The 22095-nt window shown below is 43.1% G+C and overlaps 1 protein-coding gene across 5 annotated transcripts in view; it reads right to left on the reverse strand.

The window, feature by feature from the left end:
* The window catches only part of rtn4r (reticulon 4 receptor), a 49807-nt gene that overhangs the window by 11716 nt on the left and 15996 nt on the right, over window positions 1–22095 (reverse strand). Inside the window, exon 1 of one of the 5 annotated variants that reach the window (XM_081715165.1) lies at window positions 1–877. This exon is cut by the window's left edge and continues 181 nt beyond it. The exons of the other annotated variants lie outside the window; for them this stretch is intronic. Coding sequence (XP_081571291.1) covers window positions 1–87 — 87 coding nt within the window. The 5' untranslated portion in view covers window positions 88–877. Of the gene's footprint in view, window positions 878–22095 lie in introns of those variants that run through there. 5 annotated transcript variants of the gene reach the window in all.

Here is a 22095-nt window from a genome sequence, read left to right on the forward strand (position 1 = left end):
TTTTCGAAAACTCCTATTCAGTGATGCCTTTAGATGGGGACTTTTTGTGGGGTTATACAACCCACATGCCAAGTGCTTTGAGCACATATTTTGTGACTTGTTTTAAAATAAGCACACATCAGGACCCTCTGGAGTCGTTCGCCTTCCTTGCTTTAGTTTCGTATGCCCCTCAGCCGCTTGGTTTAGGCTATACAGTAGCGTCTGGTGTGTGGCAGGATCAATAGCAGAGAGGACGGGGGCAGCAGTGGGAATAACGACTATTCAGTCGCGCTTCTGCGTACCTGCAGCGTAACTGTAAGCCCGAGGCCTGGGGCAGAAAATCCAGATAGCAGATATACAGGTACATCAACGGTACATGCCAACACTCAGGCCTAGATTTGCTCAGCCTAAAATAGACCCAGTCATTTCCAAGGCGTGTGTATTGTACACAAATGATTTAGCTTCGCGTTTCATCAGAGCCGTACGAGAGTGAAGAAGGCAATGCGCCTTGAACTCTAGTATAAAGACCCAAGCTCTGGTGTCACTTCGGAAACGAAAGCTCAACGTCCTGAAAAACCGCCGCAGTAAAAGCGCGTGTACGCCGAGCGCGTGAAGGGTGGACCGAGAGAACGTGCTTTGCCGACATATTGGCGAACTGGAGAGCCGTGGGAAGGAAGGAAGGAAGAGAGTTCACGAAAACACATCCGGCTCTAAAGAGCTGGCCAAAGCGCTAAACACCGCAAACTTTTATCGTTCTTCCAGCGCACTGCCGCATTCACTTCCATGCCAGTGCAATGAGGAGATGAACAGCAGTAATCATTGATTTTCAGGCTTTGAGGTTTATGATGTAAATTGTTATGGCATATAAATTGCCGTTTTATGTGGCCCTTTTACTGCTGAAAAGGAAAAAAAGAAAGAAGTATAACTGGTTTTGCTGCTTATAAGAGACTTTGTAACAAAAACACAAAAAAAATAAAATAAATGGGGGGAAAAGCATTTTACTGCACCCATTTATTTTCCAAACTACTGGCTTTGTAATGAATGAAACGTGTTGCTGATGGGGAATTGTTCCAGCGGTCTAGTCTGGACACATCCAGTTGTGTTTCTATTCGTCCGAATCTTTTTGTGTTATTTACTATTTTATGGCATCGGTATAAGTCCTGGATCCAGGGCAGATCTTTCACCATTTAGCAGGCATAAGTGACCCAGTCACCCAATACCGATTGCTGCAGGCAAGTAGTCAGCATTGACAAAGTCCCGCCATTCGTCACTCCGGAGTCCGAACACCCCCCACTTTCCTTGAAATGGTTTAGATTAAATGTGCATGTAACTGGCACGTGTCCCAATGTTCCGAGCCCGAGACGTGGATGCGCAGCATGCTCCGGTTTGCTGTAGAAGCCTCCAGCAACAGAAGCGTCAAATCCAACAACATAAAGCTTCGCTATATATCCGCTGCCATAAATTATTATTTGACTGTGTTTTCAAACGTAGTGCTTTTATCGCAGTATAAACAATCTTTCCGTACGACTCCAGGTGGACGCTGGAAGGTACCGAATTTACGTTGACTGACATTGTGTAGGTGCTTAATGCATTGATGCTCTTAGGTTTGCATCTAGACATACTAATGCGTTTTAGTGTCATGTGATTAGAGAGACAACGTGAGACCGAAAACAACTTTGGAAAGTTTTAAAAGTCGCTAAAGTACACCAATGCAATCAGTCACCGTTTGCAGTTCTTTCTACTCAACATACTCAACTATTTCTAACATTACATTTCCAAACGCATCAGTCACCGAAGTTGGTAATTTAATTTACTCCCCAATGACCTGCACAGCATCAAACTTTCAGTTTACTTTAAAACAGTGACAGCGTCTCTCTCTCTCTCTCTCTCTCTCTCTCTCTCTCTCTCTCTCTCTCTCTCTCTCTCTCTCTCTCTCTCTCATTGTAAAGCGTTTTAAGTTAATTTCCACCTCAAAATGCTGACCAGATTATAATAAGCGGCCCACATAATGCCTTCCTGTACGAAGCAGCGTCGGTTCAATCCACGCCATCAGCACCGGTGTATCACATGTCGATGAACTTAAGTGTCAAGTCGCGCCGGAGAACAGCGGAGCTGTCGGCTGTCAGTGTTCACCCCTCATGATGAAGTGGCTGAGGAAGAGCTAGCGGTGTAGATGGCTTTCGCTGTGGTTCCGGAGCTGGTTACATGATATGGCTCAAGTGAGTCACAGCCAAAACACCGTGCAGCGAAAGTGCTCACATTATTGCCTGCGGACAGTTGCTATTAGCTACTTTTTCAGAATAGTTTAAGGCAGCTCTCTTCTTACTTGAAAATGTTACAATGCTTTAATAAATAGTAGCAAAAAGGGTTTTATTTGTTTGGATTTTTGTTTGGTTAATGTGTATCTTGTAAAATATACGCGTATCTGTTTCAGTTTAGGCTACAGCAATTATTTTTCTGTTATGCAACTAAACTAGCGTCTCGAAACAAAACTGATTGCTGGACTGTAAATCCTATCGTATCTTTAGAAATAATCAGTGATTATGTGTCACATACAGACATGTGCCTTATACAGCCATAATTGCTTGCAAAGCATAACATTCAGAATTCTGTATGTCTCTTTCCATGACAACAGACTTCGATTTATAGCTCGACTGCTATAAGGAATCCAGATTTCATGATCACCGCAGGCAATTTACCAACCTCCTCATAAATGTTTCAGCGGCGAGGATAACCTGTACAAGACGAACGCAAATAATATAGCCATAACAATGCGAATTAGCCAAGGAGAGCCATCAAAACCCTTCACCAGGTGCAGGTGATTTCTTCCCTCCTAGTGGAGCCCAGTTATAACACAGCTTCCGGCCGCCTCACAAAGGCACTGAAAGCCTTTGATGAGCGTCCAGGATGAATTTACAATGCAGATCATTCTAATTTCACAGTTCTCTGGGTGTTTACCCCGAATTCACCTGCAAATAAAATGGCACAGAATGTGCAGTTCACGTTGAGACTAGTACATGTAGGTTTTGTTGTTGTTGACATACACCTCTCCTACGCTGAGTGCATGATGCAAAAGTACAGTAATACACAAAGTGCATCTAAAAATGCAAGAGGAATGTGAGACTGCAGCAAACTAGACAGAAGGCAAATGCGTTCTTTGTGGCCCTCATGAGTAGAGATGTTGCATAGTTTAAGCCATGCTGTGCAACATAACTGCTAAATGTTTAATTTAGGCCTGCAAAATTAATCATAAATTAATTGTTCCTGTGTATTGGGATCTGCAGGAGGCTAATTAGGAAATTTATTATTTTGTAAGAATAACAACTTAACAACAATTTATATGTCATAAAATTTATAGAAATAACCTAGGAGGTCTGGTGAATGTCTCATTTATAGGGTAGTTTTGCTGAAATTCATTTTATATCTGCATGCCCAATTTTTTAACCTTAACTTGACAGTTAAGGTTAAAAAATTGGGCATGCAGATATAAAATTATGGTGAGCTAAAATGCTTAACATAAACACGAGAATGTAATAGCAAAAGTTGCACAATAGATCACTTCCGAAAGGTTATTGCAATAGTGGTCTATGGTCTAACACTGATATCTCAGATTCAAATGAGCCCTCTAACAAATCCTAGAAGTTTTTGTGTGTGTGTGTGTGTGTGTGTGTGTGTGTGTGTGTGTGTGTGGATGCATGTATGTGTATGTGCAACAAAAAAAAAATGGTATGAAACAATATGGTATAAATACAGCACAGCTCAATAGTCTCAGACAACATCCCTTTATTAGGGCATTACTTTTTTACTTTCTCTAAAAAGTGGTCCTGTGGTAAATTCTTCCCTGCTTCTTCTTTTGACTTTAGCTGTTTTTTGTTCATTCTCAATCCAAGCACAGTTCTCCTTTGTAGGTTTTACTTGCATTTAAATGTGTTTGAAGCATTTTTCATGCTGAAAGATAAAAAGTATTGAAACCATGAGGAGAGGTTTGGGAACCAGACCTGATTTTTTATAGCCATCCAACAAAATACCTCACACGCAGTCTAGTTTATAATTTCCTGAGGTGCTCAAGACTTTAGCTTGCACTGAATATTGCAAAGCCCTTTTCAGTTGCAGAATTTAGCAAAATAATCACAATGCTGTGTTTTTGTTCATATTCTGCAGCCCGAGTTTCTCATTAATTCCTGGTATTGTGGATTTGGCTTTTACACCTGATAAACAGCAGAAGGTCTTGACTGCTCTTCCCTTGCTTGTACTTCCTCTGAATGCTAACCCTCTGCTTGTGAGAACACCATAGCTGCAGCAACAGCATCGGCTGTAACCCACACCCAGATATAGTTGCCATGGAACAACGTAGATTTGTCAATAGCACTTTAAATTTAAGCACCTTTGGCAAAGGTTGGATCTTTTGATAAGGCCTGATGTCCCTGTGGATTCATTTTAAATCTTACACCAAAGGCCGCCGGTGGCATTGATGGAGATTTCATTTTGAGACCCTACAGCCTGTAGAGTTGGTCCTGTGTGTGTCCAAGGCTAAAGTCAGCTTTAAGGAAAGCCATCCGTTCTTCTGAGGTCTTGCCCTTAATTGTACCCCAAACAAGGCACCGTACTGTTATCTGAACCCCTTAGAAAGATGTTTCTCCCTTTCAACTTGTCTGAATAACTCTTTTGCCCCTTTTCCCGGAGCTTTTATTAGCTATAAAATTCAATTTGGAGTTTGTGGGGTTGCCATCCTTGGGGTGAAAAAATGCATTACCTCAGAATAAAGGAGAACTAGGAAGTAATCATTCAATGGCGTACAATCAGAGAGCCATGCTATCATTATTGCTGAACTATAAGACTGATGCTATCGTGTGTGCATGTGTCTGCAGGAACGTGAAACCACCTGTTCTTGGCTCTACACGTGACAAGCACCCAGGAGCTGGTAGGATTATGCTATGTGATTCTGAATCATAGCACGGCCCTGGAGCTGACTTGCACCCGCTTTGCTTTTACTGATTTGTATCAGTAATTGTGTTTAAGGATGGGCTGGAGACATTTTGCCCAGGCAACCTGAAGCCACGTATTCCAAGTCCTCAAAGACAAAGCCTGTTCGAACATGTTCTAGCTGACCTGTTCCTACTGACTCACATCTTCACAGGTAAATGTCACTGTGTGGAATAATATTACCAGAGATCCAGCCTGGGAGAGCTGAGATGTCTTTCTGTGTAATTATTAACTGAAAGACACGATGCAGCATGTAAAGTATTTCAAATAAACGGGCAGTGTATCATTGGTCCCTTCATTGATTTATTCATATAAACATCTCAGAGACAAAATGCCAATCTTCTGTTATAGAGGCAACATTTGTAATAATTGTTTAGATTAATAAAGTCTTTAAAGGGCACCTATCAACAAAAACTGAGTTTCTCTTGCGTTATTGAAATAAAGAGATTTGAAGTAATATGTAAATATTGTTAAACTTTCAAAACACACTGTCCACTCCCCCATTCCATACCTTACACATATGGGATCTAAGATCAGTTTCTCTTATGTCATGAGAACAAATTCATTTTTATCCCATTTACACTGCAGTTCTCAGGCATGATTCAGCTGTGAGAGCTTATTGAATGAGCCACAATACAGGACAGCCAATCAAAACTGAGGTCATTAATCTTATATCCGTCCTAGAGGCTCAGTAACAGAAACAGCCTGTTTAATTCTAATGGCAGACAGGTTGGAAAATGGATATATATATCAAAGAAAAATATAAAAGAACAATGTAGTGTATGAGCCTTTTAAGAAATTGAATTAACCAACAGAAGACCTAAAAACACCACACATGAGAGTCAAAGGCTTTTAAACCTAGAAACAGATTTATCTTTAATCAGATGTATCCTCCATCTCGATACTGCAGGTTTTCCATACTTTCTTTACTGCAGGTTTAACCAGTCACCCCCCTTCCACCCAGTTCTATTAACTCTTTGGTTAAGAACCAGCAATAACACAACTCCAAAACAGAAACTGAAGTAGAAGGGGTCCATGATATCAACAAAAATACTATATGACGACTATATTATTACGTATTACAAAACTACTATACCTTGCAATATATTTGAACACACTGGTGATCCCTTGATGTGACATGGTTAAAGACAGGCCTGCATTTGTTTAACCAAAAATATTTACATTGGTTGGATCAAGAAATGGGACCCACATATGAAGTGTCTAAATCCTGACTGAAAACCCTAAGCTGCTTGAAAAAGGGAACACCAAACTGGTCTCAGATCACAGTAAAGGCGAGGGGTGTGGGTCTGCAGGCTTCCTGGCTATTGTGCCAGTGGAGCAGAAGCACTCCTGATGCACGTCCTATGGAAGTGATGTTTGGGTTTAGCTGTCTCCTGTGCTTCTGCAGGCTGCTGCTCAGGTGGAGTACATTGCTGACGAAGCAGGCAAGTGTGTCTTTACAATGTCTTCACTTTCTGGGAGAGAAATGTGCAGGCCAAAAGAACACTAAAATATCTGTGTGTGTACGTATGTATATTGGTGTGTGTGTGTGTGTGTGTGTGTGTGTGTGTGTTTAACAAGCTGAATGGGAAGATTTTGTGGGTCCCTGTGATGCACATTCATTCTCCCAAAAACAAGCATGTTACATGCATAGGAATATTTTATGGTTAGGATTGGCTTTGTGTGAGTTAAGTTAATGATAAGGTTAGACTTAGTTAAAGTTTTGCAGTAGGTATAGAATTAATCAAATATATCCAAAAGGATAACAATATCTGTATGTGTATGTGTGTGTATATGTGTGAGAGAGAGACAGGGAGAATTAAAGTGTTCGCTAAGAATATAGTCAATATTGTGACTAAGTGCACTTCTTGCTCACTTTCTATATGTAAAACTAAAATGCTCGTGTGCATTTAGGACTGTGAAAACCTCTACTGAAAGAAGTAAAAAGTTTACCCATATTCCTATCTTTTTTTCTAAACATGTCAGTATACACCAATCTATAATTCACAATAGTTTATCTGGACATCAAGCACACCCAAAGAAATGGGCTGGTAGGTCCTTCGGGAGAATAGACCCCAGGTCTGAGCCTTCAATACAGCAGTGAACTTTTCCTCATACAAAGGTCTCATATCTCTTTTGGACTGTAACTGTGGCAGCATTATGGAAGACACACTCTGACATTTACCTATGTCGAAATGTGTCTGTAGGAGTCTGTCGGCTAGGAAATGTTGGGTTTGAGATTTCTATGCTGGGTCAACATGCATATATAACGGCATGCTGCTGTACGAAACCTCTGAAGTACATCTCTTCATGACCCATGACTCATGTATTCATTCCCTCCAATGCAGACAAAAATAAACATGCATTTTCAATGCAGTATTGAAATAACAGGTGTCATTTGATGTATCAAGTTCCAATCTCTTTCATACCTATACTGGTAGAAACATTACAAGCATAAATGCACTTTTACTAAAACCCTGCTGTGTACTCATGCGCAAACACACACACACACACACACACACTCAGAGAAACCTCATTAGGGTAGGTGTCAGGAGGTCAGTTCTCCTATTAGCACTGCTGCACAGAGAACAAAAAAGAGGAAAGAAGGTACATTTCCACACTGATCTAAGACTAGCTTTCATTTCTAAATTCTTCATTGTAACTAATCTGTTCTCAGTAACTAATCTGATCACAGGTCAGCATGACAAAGCTTAATCCAACACACAAGAAGAAGGTTAGTTATCGTGAAAGTTCAGATGGCTCCTCTGTAGCCACTCTGACTGAGAGCAGACTCTGGTTAATGTTGTCCTTTCCGGATCTTCTCACATACAAATACTTGTCTTGATCATATGAAAGGGGAAAGGGACGGTATCATGGGAATTGGTCTCAGGAAAAGTCGAAGAGCAGGTCCCACCCCCCATTAGTGTTCAGAGGAGGATCTGTGAAGGATGTGTCCAATGCGCTGATAAGCCACTCCACAGTTATAAGCCACTCCGTGCATGAGCCTAAGTTCTTCCCTGCTGGCTTTTTACTGATCTCTCTCACTTTGCCATTTGTAAACACCCTGGAGGCAAATTGACCTGGAAAAAATTTAATTCCTTTCATCTCTCTTCAGATGTCTGCACAGACTACACACATATTAAGGCCAGAGTGGACTTGGGGATAATTTCTCCCACTGCAGTTGACCGCTGGGAGGGGTGTTATGGGGGGAAGGAATGAGGGGGTTCCGGCTTTTTTGCTTGCCAGCAACATGGGGCGCATTACTACCCAGAGCTAGCGGGGCTGAATTAATGCGGCTATGTCTGTAGTGGGAGCATCAGCCTCAAATGGAGCGGTCCGTCAGCCCAGAGTGCCACCACAAAGCTTCCCCAGCCTCTTTATTGCTTATTTTTACTTAGTGATTTGTATTTCCTCCCATTATGGATGAATTTGCTTTCTTTTGCTCCTGTCCAAGCAACTATAGGCTGATATAGGTGGTTCTAGTAACATCTCTCCATTAAATTGCCTTCCCCTCCCTGTCTGGGCAGCTCCAAAGGAACTGAAGAGTGGAAAATGGGTCGAACGAATCAGATGATGCCCTTTCCACACTATTACCAGCAAGAGTCGATGCAGAGAGACAGAGGAAAGTGGAGGCATGTGGACAGAGCAAGGAGGTAAGAGAGAGAGAGACGGAAGAAGAGAGAGAGAGAGAGAGAGAGAGAGAGAGAGAGAGAGAGAGAAAGAGAGAGAGAGACAGGAGAGAGACAGAAGAAGAGAGCAGGAGGAGAGAGCCCGAGGGGTTGAGGAAGGAGTGGGATGTGAAGTAAAGGCAGCCGGCAGGCTTAAAGCTTTCAGCACTTGAATCCAATCAGCCCCCTCTGTGAGTCCCATCCAGAGGAGCTCAGGAGAGGCCGAGCCATCTGTCCCTCTTTTTTTGGTCACCACTGGTTGTGCTGTAAGCTGCCAATTACAAGGCAAAACAGCACAGTAGCCCAAACGAGGCCCCCTCTCACACCCTGACAGTGGGGAGGGGGCGAGGGTCTCAGACCCACTGCAGCCGAGAGCCTCGTCACGCTCGCACAGACAGGGTTTAGCCCCCCCCAAGCCCTGACCCCCACCCCGCACACACACTCACTAGTGAGTGATGGCGGCGGTGTATTTATTTATTTTTTTAAAACTTCCATTTTGTAGTGCACTGGCCCTGGCCCTTCTGAGATTGCAGTTTGGAGGTATGGCTCTTGTTAAGTATGACAGGAAAAGAGAGTGTGTTGGGAAAATGGGGGGGAAAAAAACAGAAAGAAAGAAAGAAAGAAAGAAAGAAAGAAAGAAAGAAAGAAAGAAAGAAAAGATGGATAGTGATTGAGGAAGGGGGCCAAGTGCATGTATGTCTCTGCCAAAACGAAGAAAAGTATCTGCATTATTTACCAACTGCCTGCCTGGTTCAGACAAAGCTCTCGTCCCACTGCAGGGAGACGGATTTAGTGCCGAGTCCTGGATTCAGAAAGAGAGGTGAGGTGAGGTGGGGTTGGGGGGGGGGGTTGTATCTTCCTCCTGGCTCCAACTCACCCTCTAATGTTATTCCACTCAGGCTTCCTTTCCAAATCTTCTAAATCTCTCACACGATCCCCATTTCTCTCTTCCTTTCTTTCTCTCCCTCTCTCATCTCTCTTTCTCCCCTTATCTTTTTTTTTTTTTTTGCTTCTCTGTATCTCATCTTCCACTCTCTTCCCTCCAGATCTCCCTCAATCTCGTGCTCTCTTCACATTACAGCACCTCCCCCCATCTCACTATTGGGCGGCCTGATAAGTGCTCGCCCCATATCTACCCTTACTATGGATCACTCCTTATTCTTTCTCTTAAAGGTCATATCTCTGCCCCCCGCACCCCCACCCCACCCCAGTAAGCTGATCGCCAGAGCTTTCATCGCCCGTGTGACAGTGAACCAGAGATGGCAGCAGATGCACGCTCTGATAGAAAGAGCCAGTGAAGGAAGAGAGGGGTTTAGGCACAGCCAGTTTTCGCCCAGCCATCAGATAAGAGGAAATACTCTCTGGCAGGGCATAACTGTGTCAGGGAGCGAGGGGGAGGTAAAGGATGATGTGAGGTTTTCTTGCAATGTGATATAATGACAGTGGAATAAACTCCAGTGTGGTTACGGGCTATAGAGGAAACTGCAGCCTGGTCTACAGCAAAGCAGTCTGACTGCAGTACCTCACCACCACCTGCCCCTCAATGCTCTTCCAGCAGCCGTGCTCGTAGGCCTCAGCAGCGCTGTTTCCCAGTACGACTGCAGGTCACCAGCATGAGCAGGCCGTCTGTAACGTCCCAGTTTGGTATCGTCAGTGGCACTCTGGCTCGTCACTCTGGCTGAGCTCCTGAATGATCGAATCTTGCCGTCACTGGTCAGTAGCCAGGAGCAATGCTACAATAGCATTGCATGCGCTCACCGCTTTGTCTTAGCCATGACCACTTATTTGTGTGCCCAGTTGACCCCGGATGATAAATGCAGTTTTAAATTTTAGAACTAACCAGGTTCATTTGGGTAGGCTCTTTTTTGTATTGCTTTGTTTCTTGTATTTCTTTCTTCAAATTTCTCCTAAAGCTTTGGAAGATGAAGCTGGCAAAGCTTCTCTTTGCCTCTGGAGTGAAGCGCTCCAGTGATTTCCGTCTTCGCTGCTGACGTGAGCTTCCGTCTTGCAGTCTCGCTAACGAGCGGGACGGCCAGCAGAGCAGCAGCCTGCCGTGTTTTAAACGGGGCGCCTCTGCCCTCTGTGGCCTTCCGTTCCAGTGCGGGGCTGCTCTCGGTAGCGAGTGAACCGCGCAGGCGAAGCGGCGACGAGCATGATTGGTCTGCTGTTAGTGCTTGCTAATTAGCATCCACAGCTCGGCTAAGTGGTGCTCCATGTAACATGGTTGGCGGGATCATCACGCATGACTACAGGGCTAGGTAGATAATTAGGCCAGAGAACAAAACAGTGAGAATGCACCAGGGTTGTGGTGAAAAGGAAGAGGTGTTTCATTCACTCTTTATATCGTCTTTGGTTCCAGCTTATTTATTTTTTCACCTGTTTATCCACCCATCATTGATTTTCTCCTTCTTTCCCTGTATATCTGCCTTACACCTAAATCAATATTATTCTCTCTCCTGCACACCCTTTGTCGAGAGTTGGTGCGTAGCACCGCTCGAACGCAGAGTTTATTCTCTATTTTCCTACACTTGCCTCTTCACCCAATTTAGAATGGAAGCATGGGAGCGCTGAGGTATGCTCCCATATTTATTATGTAGTCTTAAACAAAGGCACAGCGACGGTGGGTTTTTGGCCTACAAAGCTGGAGGCTGTGATTACCTCGGCCAGCAGCTCCTCACAAACGATGTTTCTGGAAACTGCCGCGACAGGGGTGGTGCACCCGGCTAATTCCAGACCATCCCATTGCCTATCAGCGGAGGCTCTCTGTTAACAGACCTCTTTAACGCCTGAAGGTTTCTCAAGGTCTGTTTTTTTTTTTTTAACTGAGCCATAACCATTTCCTTTGGCAGTGATTCACAAATTGGACATTTTAGAAATCTTGAATGTGGGGCTCATGCAAACTGCTGGCCAAAAAAGATTGAGCATCAGCCATTTTCAATGAGCTATTTTCCCTTTCTAATGGGACCCTCTGGCACATGATTTAAAGGTCGGTGCTTCAAGAAACTAGTGGTAGATTGCAAGTGTTACATTTATAGAGATCTCTTTGCTTATAGCATATAGTAGAGTAGCTGGCAGTTTTCAGCCACTCCTGAAAAACAAAAGGGATGTGAGGCATTACAAATAGCTCGTTTCATTCCTCTGCTTTTTGTGAGGTGATGGTTCTCTAGTGTGCTTTAATTAGGTTTAGATGCTTTTAAAGTTTTCTGTGCATACCGTTATTCACTATCACGGTGGCCCAGCCAATTTGAACAGCCTCAGCTAAACTGCCACCATCCCCACATGCGTGGAATTAGCCTAATGCGATCACTCTGACACCAGCAGAATCTCTTCAAGACAAGTGCTGCGTAAGACATAAACTTCAGCAGCCATACACAGAATACAGAATTATGTAGCAAGAGAAATGTGGCTTTACTCCATAAATGAGTGCAGCTCTCAAAGAAACAGCCCTGTCTGATTAATACTCAGCCCAGAAGAGCTTTGTTCTCCGTTCCTGCTTTGAAAACTAGGGTAGCTTTAAAGCCGACTCATTACAGCACCAAAAGGCAGAGTCAGTGTGCAGGGGATGGTAAGGCAGAGAGGGAGAGTCAAGGAGAGGAAGCCTTCTTCAGCACGGCACCTGTCTCCCTAGCGTCACTGGAGTTGACAGGCTGCTCCCAGGTGCCACTCTCACTCTACAGCAAGGGACTATTGGAGTGTGCAATGGCACAGGTACAAGAAAGGTTAAATGTGGACTTAAAAAAACCAGCAAAAGCCCTTCTAGACACGACAGAGCCTAACTGGTTGAGTCAGGTGTGGCACAAAACAAACACAGTGAGGTAAGCATTTACAGAGACCCTTATCCAGAGCAACATACATATTTATCAGTATGACAGTACATGCCCTTCCTAGCAATTGTACCCATCACCTTGGTGTTACTACCGCCATGCACTACCTGCTCTACCCTGTGGGCTGTGTGAGATAGAGGTGCCTGTCAGGCACTGTCAGGCAGGCAAGGGGGTGAGGGGTGGGGGGGGGGTGTCACTGGAAAGATGGCAGCCCTCTGTTCACCTGTGTCTTCAACAGGAAGCAGGGCCCGAACTTTTGCTGAGGAAATGGGACTCGTAACCTGAGGCCTGTACACATGCCCAACAGGAAGGGGAAAAGAAATGCCGGTCCACACCCAACCTCCCAAACCTCCACACCCCAGTTAAAGCATTAATACACACATTTACAGCATATAGTCTCCAAATTGTCTGTGTACAGTGTCTAGCCTATGTATAGAGCGTAGTGTGTGAAATCTGTTTATAGTGTCCATTTTGTGTGTAGTGTGTAGCCATATTTTGTAAGCAGTACAGTGGACACTATAGACAGACAGACTCTGTAGATAGACAGACTCTATAGACAGACACTATAGATGGTGCATCAGGACATTTCTTCTTCCATATACATGTATGTCTGAATGTGTATATAGTCTGTGGTTATTTTGTATTTGCTGTATATTTATGTTGTTTTGTTTGTACTTGTACATTGGAAGGCAATAAACATCTGGGGATGACTTAATAGGCTGCTCTAACTCACTCACACTCATTTTCTCTTTCTCTTGCTCACTCACTCTCTCTGTTTCCTGCTGTTTAATCATTTATATAAGCTCAAGCTTGCCCCCTAGTGTTTCTGCGATTCCCCGAGGACTTTAGATCAAATATAGGTGACCCCCTTTCCCAGCATAGCAATATTATGCAGATAACACTCCCCACACACACTGTTGTTGATCATATAATTTGGAAATGTTGAATTATGTAAAACCTTTTAGTTTGGATGTTAGCTGCGGTTTAACCTGGAGTAAGTGTTTTTGCCTTACTTGACAAATATTAGGAGAATCAAAGACAATCTTAATCTGGGTGTCTCTTGGCTGCCAAGTTTGCACATGCGTTGGTTGAAACAAGTTGGTTGAAAGCAGAAGGAGTTTCGCATGCACCGACACGTGCGCTGCTGGCGTAATCAGAAGGGTGGCAGAAGTGCGCCTGGGCGGGCATGGAGCGAGCCATCTGCGGGGTTTAGTCCCTGCCGAGCTGACGAGAACGCAGCCAGCAGGAGAGCTGAGGAGGGGGTGGTCACACCACTGCAGTAGGACAGACCACAGCTCGTTAGAAAGGCACAGAGAGACACGGCAGGTTGCCTACCTCGCTCCCTCGCTCCCTCTCTCTCGCGCTCTCTTTCCCATGCTCTCTCTCTCTCTCTCTCTCCCTCTCCCTGCGTTTCTTGCAAAATTTGCTATTTACATTCACCCACACATATCCTACCTGGAGCCTTGTTTTTTACAAAAAGGTCCCTCTCTCCTTCTTTTTCTCTGTCTGCCTCCCTCTCCTTCTGCGTTTGACACAGGAACACACACTTGCTGATATCCTAAATTAGATAAAGCAAAGGGAATCATGGCTTTCGTGTTTTTAGTCCATCTGTTATTGCAGCTTTAGAGAAACTGCCTTGAGCCAACTCTGTGCACACTTCTGGCTTCACAGGTAATGCAACCTATTGGCTTTGTCCACCTCACACTTAAAGGTGAGCACCTGTATTACAAGATGGAAACAAAATGGGGGAATGAGTAACTTCTTTGGTTTGCTCATTGTTGTTGTTGTTTGTATTTTTTTTCATAACATTTAACTGACCTATTCACATAGAAATTCACATAAAAACTGAGACTGACTCCACTCAGTGATAGTCTGACAAGAAAAGCCACTCCTTTAAATGTGAAGTAGTGTTATTATAGCATGATACAAGAAAGAGATTCAGATTTACTAATACTGACATACACATTAGTGACCCTTAGCTGTATGTCAGCTGAAGGCTATTTATCTAAAAGCCTAATATCACGACAAGCCAATGTACAGGTACATTAGATTTGCTGCTTTGACAGAGAAAACTCCGTGCTGGTGCATTTTGGGTAATAGGGAAACAATACTTTAACATAAATAGCTGATATAGCTGTTTGGTGTGGTCTCAGGAGGAGAACATGTAAATGATTCAAAATTGTGAATTGCATACTAATATATAAATATATGTTAAAAACATGATCCCATACGTATCCTTAATAATAACTTTAGCCTTACTAATTTTTAGTGCTCTTTGCGCAGTGATGTTTGATAAAATTTATATATACAGAACATGACTTCAAAGAGGCTGGAATTCTTTAGTCATGGCGAACCCACATAAACAACTTAACCTTGCTGGCCTCTGATTGGTTCCTTAGCTAATGTCCGTACAAAGAGGACGAGGAATGTTTGTGTGGTTTAATCTCCCCAGTGGCAGGTCTGTGGTGACTTGATGGAATAATACCCTTAGTCAGTGTGAACCCAAATGAACCCACACTCCCCTCTTTGACACTCTCTGACTAATGATTGGTGTCATTGTACGCAGGGCAGGCGACACCAGCTGCATCCGCCACTCTCCCTCGCCTCTTCCTCAGCCCATTCATCATCATCCTCAAGGTCCCCCTCCCAAGTGACTATCAGCAGAGATGGGCAGTGATGTAGAGGTTCTATATCTCACAGCTTACTTATAGAAACAAAGTCACACGTCCACTAAAGATTTGGGTCAAGTGAGCAAGCTTGACTGTGTTTGACTGTGTTTAACTGTGCTTACCAACCTATGGCAGCCTTAATTCCACATAAATGATGTTTGTCTGCTTTAAGGAGGCTCTTCCTTCCTTGATATGAATAGCACTGAATGCTTAAACAATCAATACTCTGGGTCACAGAGCCAATGCAATGATCAAATTCATCAGCAGTTTTGACAATAAATCCCAATATTATTATTTGCTGTTTGTTTTAGCTTGTTTAAAGCTTTTATATATGCAGCTGAAAATAGACTGATGTCAGTACATAACTCTTATTTCTCTTACAGCCTGTCCTTTTTGTGACATAAAACTTTACTCTCTCAATGTTTCACTAGAGCCCATGGAAAGACCTGGTTAGAGTATAAATGTCCAGCTCTGGTCCTGGAGATCTACCACCAGAAGAGTACTGTAGTGGCTCAGGGTGGTGCAGCTTAGGGCAGGAACTAAACCCCACAGTCTGCAGACCTCTAGGAGTTTCACGGGTTTAGTCCCTCACGCACAGCCACGACTGAGAGAAGCTTGATCAATGGCAATTAATGGGAGCTCAGCCGCTGTTTCCTTTCCTCCTGGGCGCATCGTCCTTCACATCGTCTCCTCATTATGATTCAATAAGGTGTAGTAAACAATACCCGAGATCCTCCCTGCGATACTTCAACCTATTATCTCAGCGTTTCCAGCTTCTCTGCCACGACAAATTGGTTGGGCTTAACTGCAATGGGAAAGACAGCCTGAAAACAAAAAGGGAAAGCGTTTCAGGTAGACAAAGACAAGCTTAGCTGTGTAGCGTTCATTTGCAGCTCATCTGAAAAGTCAGAGGAATACGCTATAGGGACAGGCTTACAGCACTTACAGCCATGGTGCTGCATCTGCCTTTTGCCACGTCTGATAAGTGCGCAGCCAAATTGGAGCACTGTCGCTGGTTCTTTCGCAGGCCGCCATGCCTCTATCGAGCGCCATAATGAAAGCCTGCCTTTAAAAGCCAAAGCGGACGGAGACCGCCGCCACGCTCTGTGTTGGCATCGATCTGAAAAAAAAAAAAACCCTGGCCAGGGTCTGGGCTGACGGCTGCCTCTAATTGGTCTCCTGCTCGAAGGTCAAAGCATTGCGCGTGCACAGAGGCCCTACCACCCGTTTGATCAATTCTGTTAGAACAAAAAGAAGACAGTTGCCTGCTCTCACCTGGTTTAGTGCCCGCTGCAGTAGGCCGTGATCCCCACAAGACCAACAGGACAAACGCAGAGCTCAGGTATACGGAGCGAAACCCCCTTACGTGCAACCCGATTTGACTCATAGATGTTATTTGTTTTGTTTTATGGTTTTTGCATGTACATGTGTCACATGGGAATTGGACATTTTACTACATATTCCCTATGAATTCGCTAAGTTAACTCGAGAGAAAAAGTGCAAACCCTCTGTAGTGGAAATAATCAGGGATACTTTTCATGCTATTTGTGTAATTGCATAACTTTTGTGTGTGCGTGTTTCTGCTTCTTTGTTACAATGCAAACAAACTGGTATAGGATTTTCTCATTACTGATTGCATGGTAGTTTTTGGAAAAGGACAAGCCTCTTTACTAGACTGAGGTAGTATCAGGAGTTAAAGCTTGCTTATCTTCATCAGGTTAAGTGGCCAATTCGGCTGTCAGAAGATTAAAATCGTGAGCTGGGTGTCCATTTCTGGGCTAAGCCACCTGGAACAAGAACACTGGCAGTCCAAATACTTGAAAAGTGATAAGATCTACACAAACAAACACATACACACACACACACACACACACACACACACACACACACACACACACACACACACACACACACACACACACACACACACACACACACAGAGAGGCAATCTCTGTTCCACACACCTACTAGTGCAAATTCAGACACAAACACTCACCTACTCACACAGTGACAATGTACACACATAAACACCCACCATGCCTTCAGAATGGACAGAGCATTCTGACACCAGAGGGTCAGACAGATGACAGTTATGTCCGGTCAGAAGCTCAGATTACACACAAACCTGTGTTACTCAGGGATTTACTGCTAACAGCTGACTGACAAGCAAGACAGACAGAGGGAGAAGGGAACATTTCCCAGTACAAGCTGTTTTCTTGTGACTTGAAACTATTTTTGACTGGTTAATTTGCCATATCTTCTCTCTACTCTATCTATCATTTGTCAAGTATTGCCCCCTCAACCCCCACCCGTTATAAGCTATCAGTTTGTTCTGGGACCACAAAATGTGGCTGATATTAGAAAGTAGAAAAATATGACACCTGAATATGCTTTGCATCCCAAGCTGAATGAAATATCTCCTGAAAATCAAAAAATGACAAATTCATGTACGAGAATACCACTATGAGTCTGTCTCTTTTAAAATACATCCAGCAGATGAAGTTTCCTCTTATCTCACATTTCTCTTCCCCAATCCATCCATCTTATCTCCTGCATCACAGGTGATATGCCATCCATCTTATCTCCTGCATCCTCCAATCCATTCTCTATCTCCTGCGTCACAGGTAGCTGTAATAAGCAGTCCGAGCGCGGGGGCCAAACGCTGGATCCCATTCAAGACCTGCTATACCCAGCCTGCATTACTGTGGGCAGTAAAGACCATAATGTAGCACCAGTGTTTAACAGTGGCACAAATGGTGCCTCACGTGGAGGGGATGGAGCAGGACGGGAGCCGTAAAGTCCGTGAGTGGAGCATAATGGACAATAAGAAGGCGAATGACAAGCGATAACAAACACACTACTGATAGAGTGTACTGGTGAAATTGTCTATCCATGGGGCATTCCGAGGCTAGCCATGTGTCCCACAGATCCGTGTCAGAGGGGCTAAGAGACTCACAGCGTCAGTTAGAGGTGAGCAAGCCTGCTGGCTGCTCTGGGACCTTCCTTTCTAATGTGCCATGATATTTTATTCTACTCAGCTCGAATTTTCACACAGTCCTCTCCGGTAAATAGAAATCAGACTGCTGAATAGTTTCTCCTGTTAACCAAAGGCCATGGTAGTGTTTCTCTCTCACCTTGCATACTGTAATGACCTCATGTCCAGAACTTAAAACATGTCAAATTTAAAAGGGTCAAATATTTATGTTATGCAAGTGTTTAATTTCCTACATAATTAATTGAATGTTATATTTCATACTTTCATTTCAGACATTTGTTAAAGATCAGAGGTCTTAATGATAATCAGAGGTCTTAAAAAAAAATATTTTTGTCACATTTATGTTCATGTATTTGACTCTGAATCATTCTTTTCCTTAATTTGTGAGAACATGCAGTGACTGGAATGAAAGTAACATCTGTGTTCTTTGCTCCAGCTCATCAGTCGTTATAACGCTTTTCAGCACAGGTTAGCTATGACTCACACTCACACAGTTTCACCTTGTTGGATGTGAAAAGGCAGGTTTCCAACTCCATATGTAAATGAGGTGTGCAAAACTTAGTGCTCGGCTGCTCCAAGCCCCAGACATGGGTGGTGCTGTAGATGGTGGTGTAGGAAAGCTAAGGAGCTATGGGTTCTGTTGGTTCTATGAAGCAATGAGGTAGTGTCTTAGAGAGAGAGAGAGAGAGAGAGAGAGAGAGAGAGAGAGAGAGAGAGAGAGAGAGAGAGAGAGATCAAAACCAACCCCTGAATGCAGGAGAACATCAATATTCAATGTACTCAATGCTTTGGAAAAATCTCTTCTGAGACCTTCTCTTTTGGACCTACGCTGCATGAGCGTAGGTGTGCACAAGGACTGCACTATATGGGCCAAAATATTGTATTGTGATTACATTGCAACATATTGCAATCGTATTATATGCTGTGGAATATTAACGCACAGTGGTGAACCCTTGTTGTGAAGCACTTCACAGGCTTGCACTGACAAACACTATTTATGTTTGTTAGATAGATAATATGAATACCGTGATTCATCAGCGCTCCCACAGAGCACTCATGTGGAACATGCAAGATTGATCAAGATGCTCACAGCACATATAAAAACACTATGGTGTGTTAGGGGTTTGTTAAATGTATTTAATGCAGCTTTTTGTAATATCATCATTTAGAAAAGCCAATATCGACATAACTATTAACAAAGAATATATTGTGCTGTCATAGGGTGCACATACACTCAATCTTGTTCACTGTTCCCTTTTTGGCCCCCTTTTTCTCTGCTTTGTTCAGTCTAATGAGTGTTTTGTGTGTCTTTTGTTACACAGAGATGACTGACATTGTTAAAGATGAGAGTTATACACACTTCTCGCAGCATCTGGATTGCAAATGTCTACCTCTCTGTAGTCTTTTCTCTGTCCATGTCTGTCCCTGGCTGTGTAGTACACCATATGGGGAGTGGTTGAAAATAATAATAATAATAATAATAATAATAATAATAATAATAATAATAATAATAGTAATAATAAAACAAATAAATAAAAAATAAGTCATGTCCGTAAAGGTCCAGGCCAGACAAACTTTCAGAGAGAGGCAGTGCTTTATGAAATATGAATGGCATATTTGAGAGTTAGATCTGTGGGAGCAGGAGGTAAGTGCATTCTGTTGATGTTCTGCACAAAAATAGAGCTTTGCACTGATGTGGCCTGAAAGGTGCCTTGCTTTAATGAAGAATGTGAGAACCCACGGCCTTGTGTGAACAGTACGCCTCCCACTGTGATTCAGAGAGTCTCTTCTTATTTAGCCAATTCATTCCCTTTGTGCCCCTTCTGCTCACCCTGCTGCTCACCCTCACGTTACCTCTCCTGGGTCAGAGTAAAGACTTCCAACTTTAGGCCTTCCTGAGCCATAAACAGCCCTCTGCATGGCAAGTGATGTCAGAACTGGTCTCAGATCAGCGTCAGAGAGGCAAGCAGTGAGTCATTCGTAGGCTCATTAATGGCTATGATCCTTCTGTATGGTCACTGGATGCATAGGCAGCACGATGACATAGCTGAGGGCTAGTCCCACCTGTGATCATTTGTCAAATAAAGTGGACATCATTATTGAGCACTAGCATGTAGGACCTCAACTTTCTTCCAAGCATCTCCCACCCCCTGCCTCTCTCTCCTTAACACATCCCCTTCAGTATACAGTTTTCAATTCAGGGTTCCTTACTGGCATGATATATAAGGGTAGATTCACACATCTTAAGTTAGGAAGCTTGTGGATAAGAGAAACAGAAAGGAACAGTATAAGAAACATTACAGGACCAGAGAGTGCAGATTCCTTGACACCTCAAACTGCATATTGTAAAGATTGTCTAGAAAGTGTATCAATTGCAACAGGAGGACAGGGATGAAGTATGCTCACTATTTAAATAAGATGATGGAAAATAAACAAATCGAATTGGTGTCAGTAGCAAAATGATTAGGCATTTGTTTGTGTTTGTGTGTGTGTGTGTGTGTGTGTGTGTGTGTTTGTGTGTGTGTGTGTGTGCATTTCATTCACTCTCCTTTAAATTATAGCAAACCAGAAGGTATTGCACTGATGGAAAACACCACTACTTGTATTCCCTTACCAGATAACATCAGTTTCTTCATGCAACTGAAGGTGGGATTGGCATATTTTTGATTCTGTTAAAGAATCTTTCCTTGTTGTCCCAGAATTTCATGCGTTCTTTTTAAAATTGCAGCTCTATCAGGTTTGGTTCACACTCCTGACATGTTTTTGCGCTTTCTGTAGACATTTTTTTCTCCTTTGTTCTCTACCACCAGAGGTGAGGTGAGCTTCTTTGTCACCAGAGGTGAGGTAAGGTTCTTTTCCACCGGAGGCTCACTGAGGTGCTGCTCGGTTTTCCTGTCAGTGGCAATGATCGGGTGTAATCATGGCGTGTCTGTTTGGTACCAAATAACACTTCTTTATCAGTTAACTGACAAATATTGCCTGATTCTTTATTGTTTAGGCATTTTTAAAATATGCTTTCAAGCTGTGTGCGCAAGGTCTCAACTGGCTGTTTGTTCAATTTGCCAAATTCTCGAATGGTAAGCAGCTCCACAGTTGGCTGCCATAAAGGAGAATTAGTTCAAATACGGACTCAAATATCTTTAGCCTATTTGGAATTGGAATCGTCTCAATAGGTTCTGGGATTTTTGGTATGCTTTTATATTCAGTTCGCTCATCAGCTAGTTAAAATTTAAGGACAGGTTTTGGAAATTTAATAATTATTTTTGATCTGTACTCAACATAAATTTGCATACTTTGTGTCTCTAAGACTTGGATCGTGATCTTGCTTTGATGTGGTTTACATCCAGAGTGCAGGGGTGAGATTGCTGGGCTGGATTAGTCAGAGTTTGATCCCTGAGTTCACAGTGAGACAATGAGACCAGGTGTGTTTAACTAAGTACACTAAGGCCAAATTACTGTTATTAAATAATAATGAATTTTCATTAAATAATGCCGGGTTAAACAGCAGCCATGCGTCGCTTCTTGCTCCTCTGTTTTCTTTTTAATCTCCTGCTCAGTTAACATCTAATTGGACTTTACTGTAAGGTGGTTGAAAATGTCTTGTCCATATGTTTCAATCCTCACAGTCTACTGGTTTTAGATTGCTCCATTGGTACATTTTCCCAAACTTGCTTAGTTTTCATAGATGTCAACATTTTCATTGAAGTTGATTGTAGTGAGTAGTGAGGTTCGTACATTACTTGCTCGGGAGAGGAGTGGGTCTTACAAGGCTGAAATATACCACGCACTTTATTAGAAATCCTCACTGACCTCTCTAATAGGTAAATCAATGGTGGCATTTTTATGCGTAAAATTACAGACTGAAACCCATACCAAGGTCTTAGAGCCAAAGGGACATAAGCAACATTTCACCAACTTTACCCAGCCAAAACAAAAAATGACCAGTTGCCGTTGTGTATCTTACGCTCACCCTTGCC

Source organism: Electrophorus electricus, chromosome 5 (genome assembly GCF_041902795.1).
Source record: "Electrophorus electricus isolate QZ-2024a chromosome 5, ASM4190279v1, whole genome shotgun sequence".
Lineage (NCBI taxonomy): Eukaryota > Metazoa > Chordata > Actinopteri > Gymnotiformes > Gymnotidae > Electrophorus > Electrophorus electricus.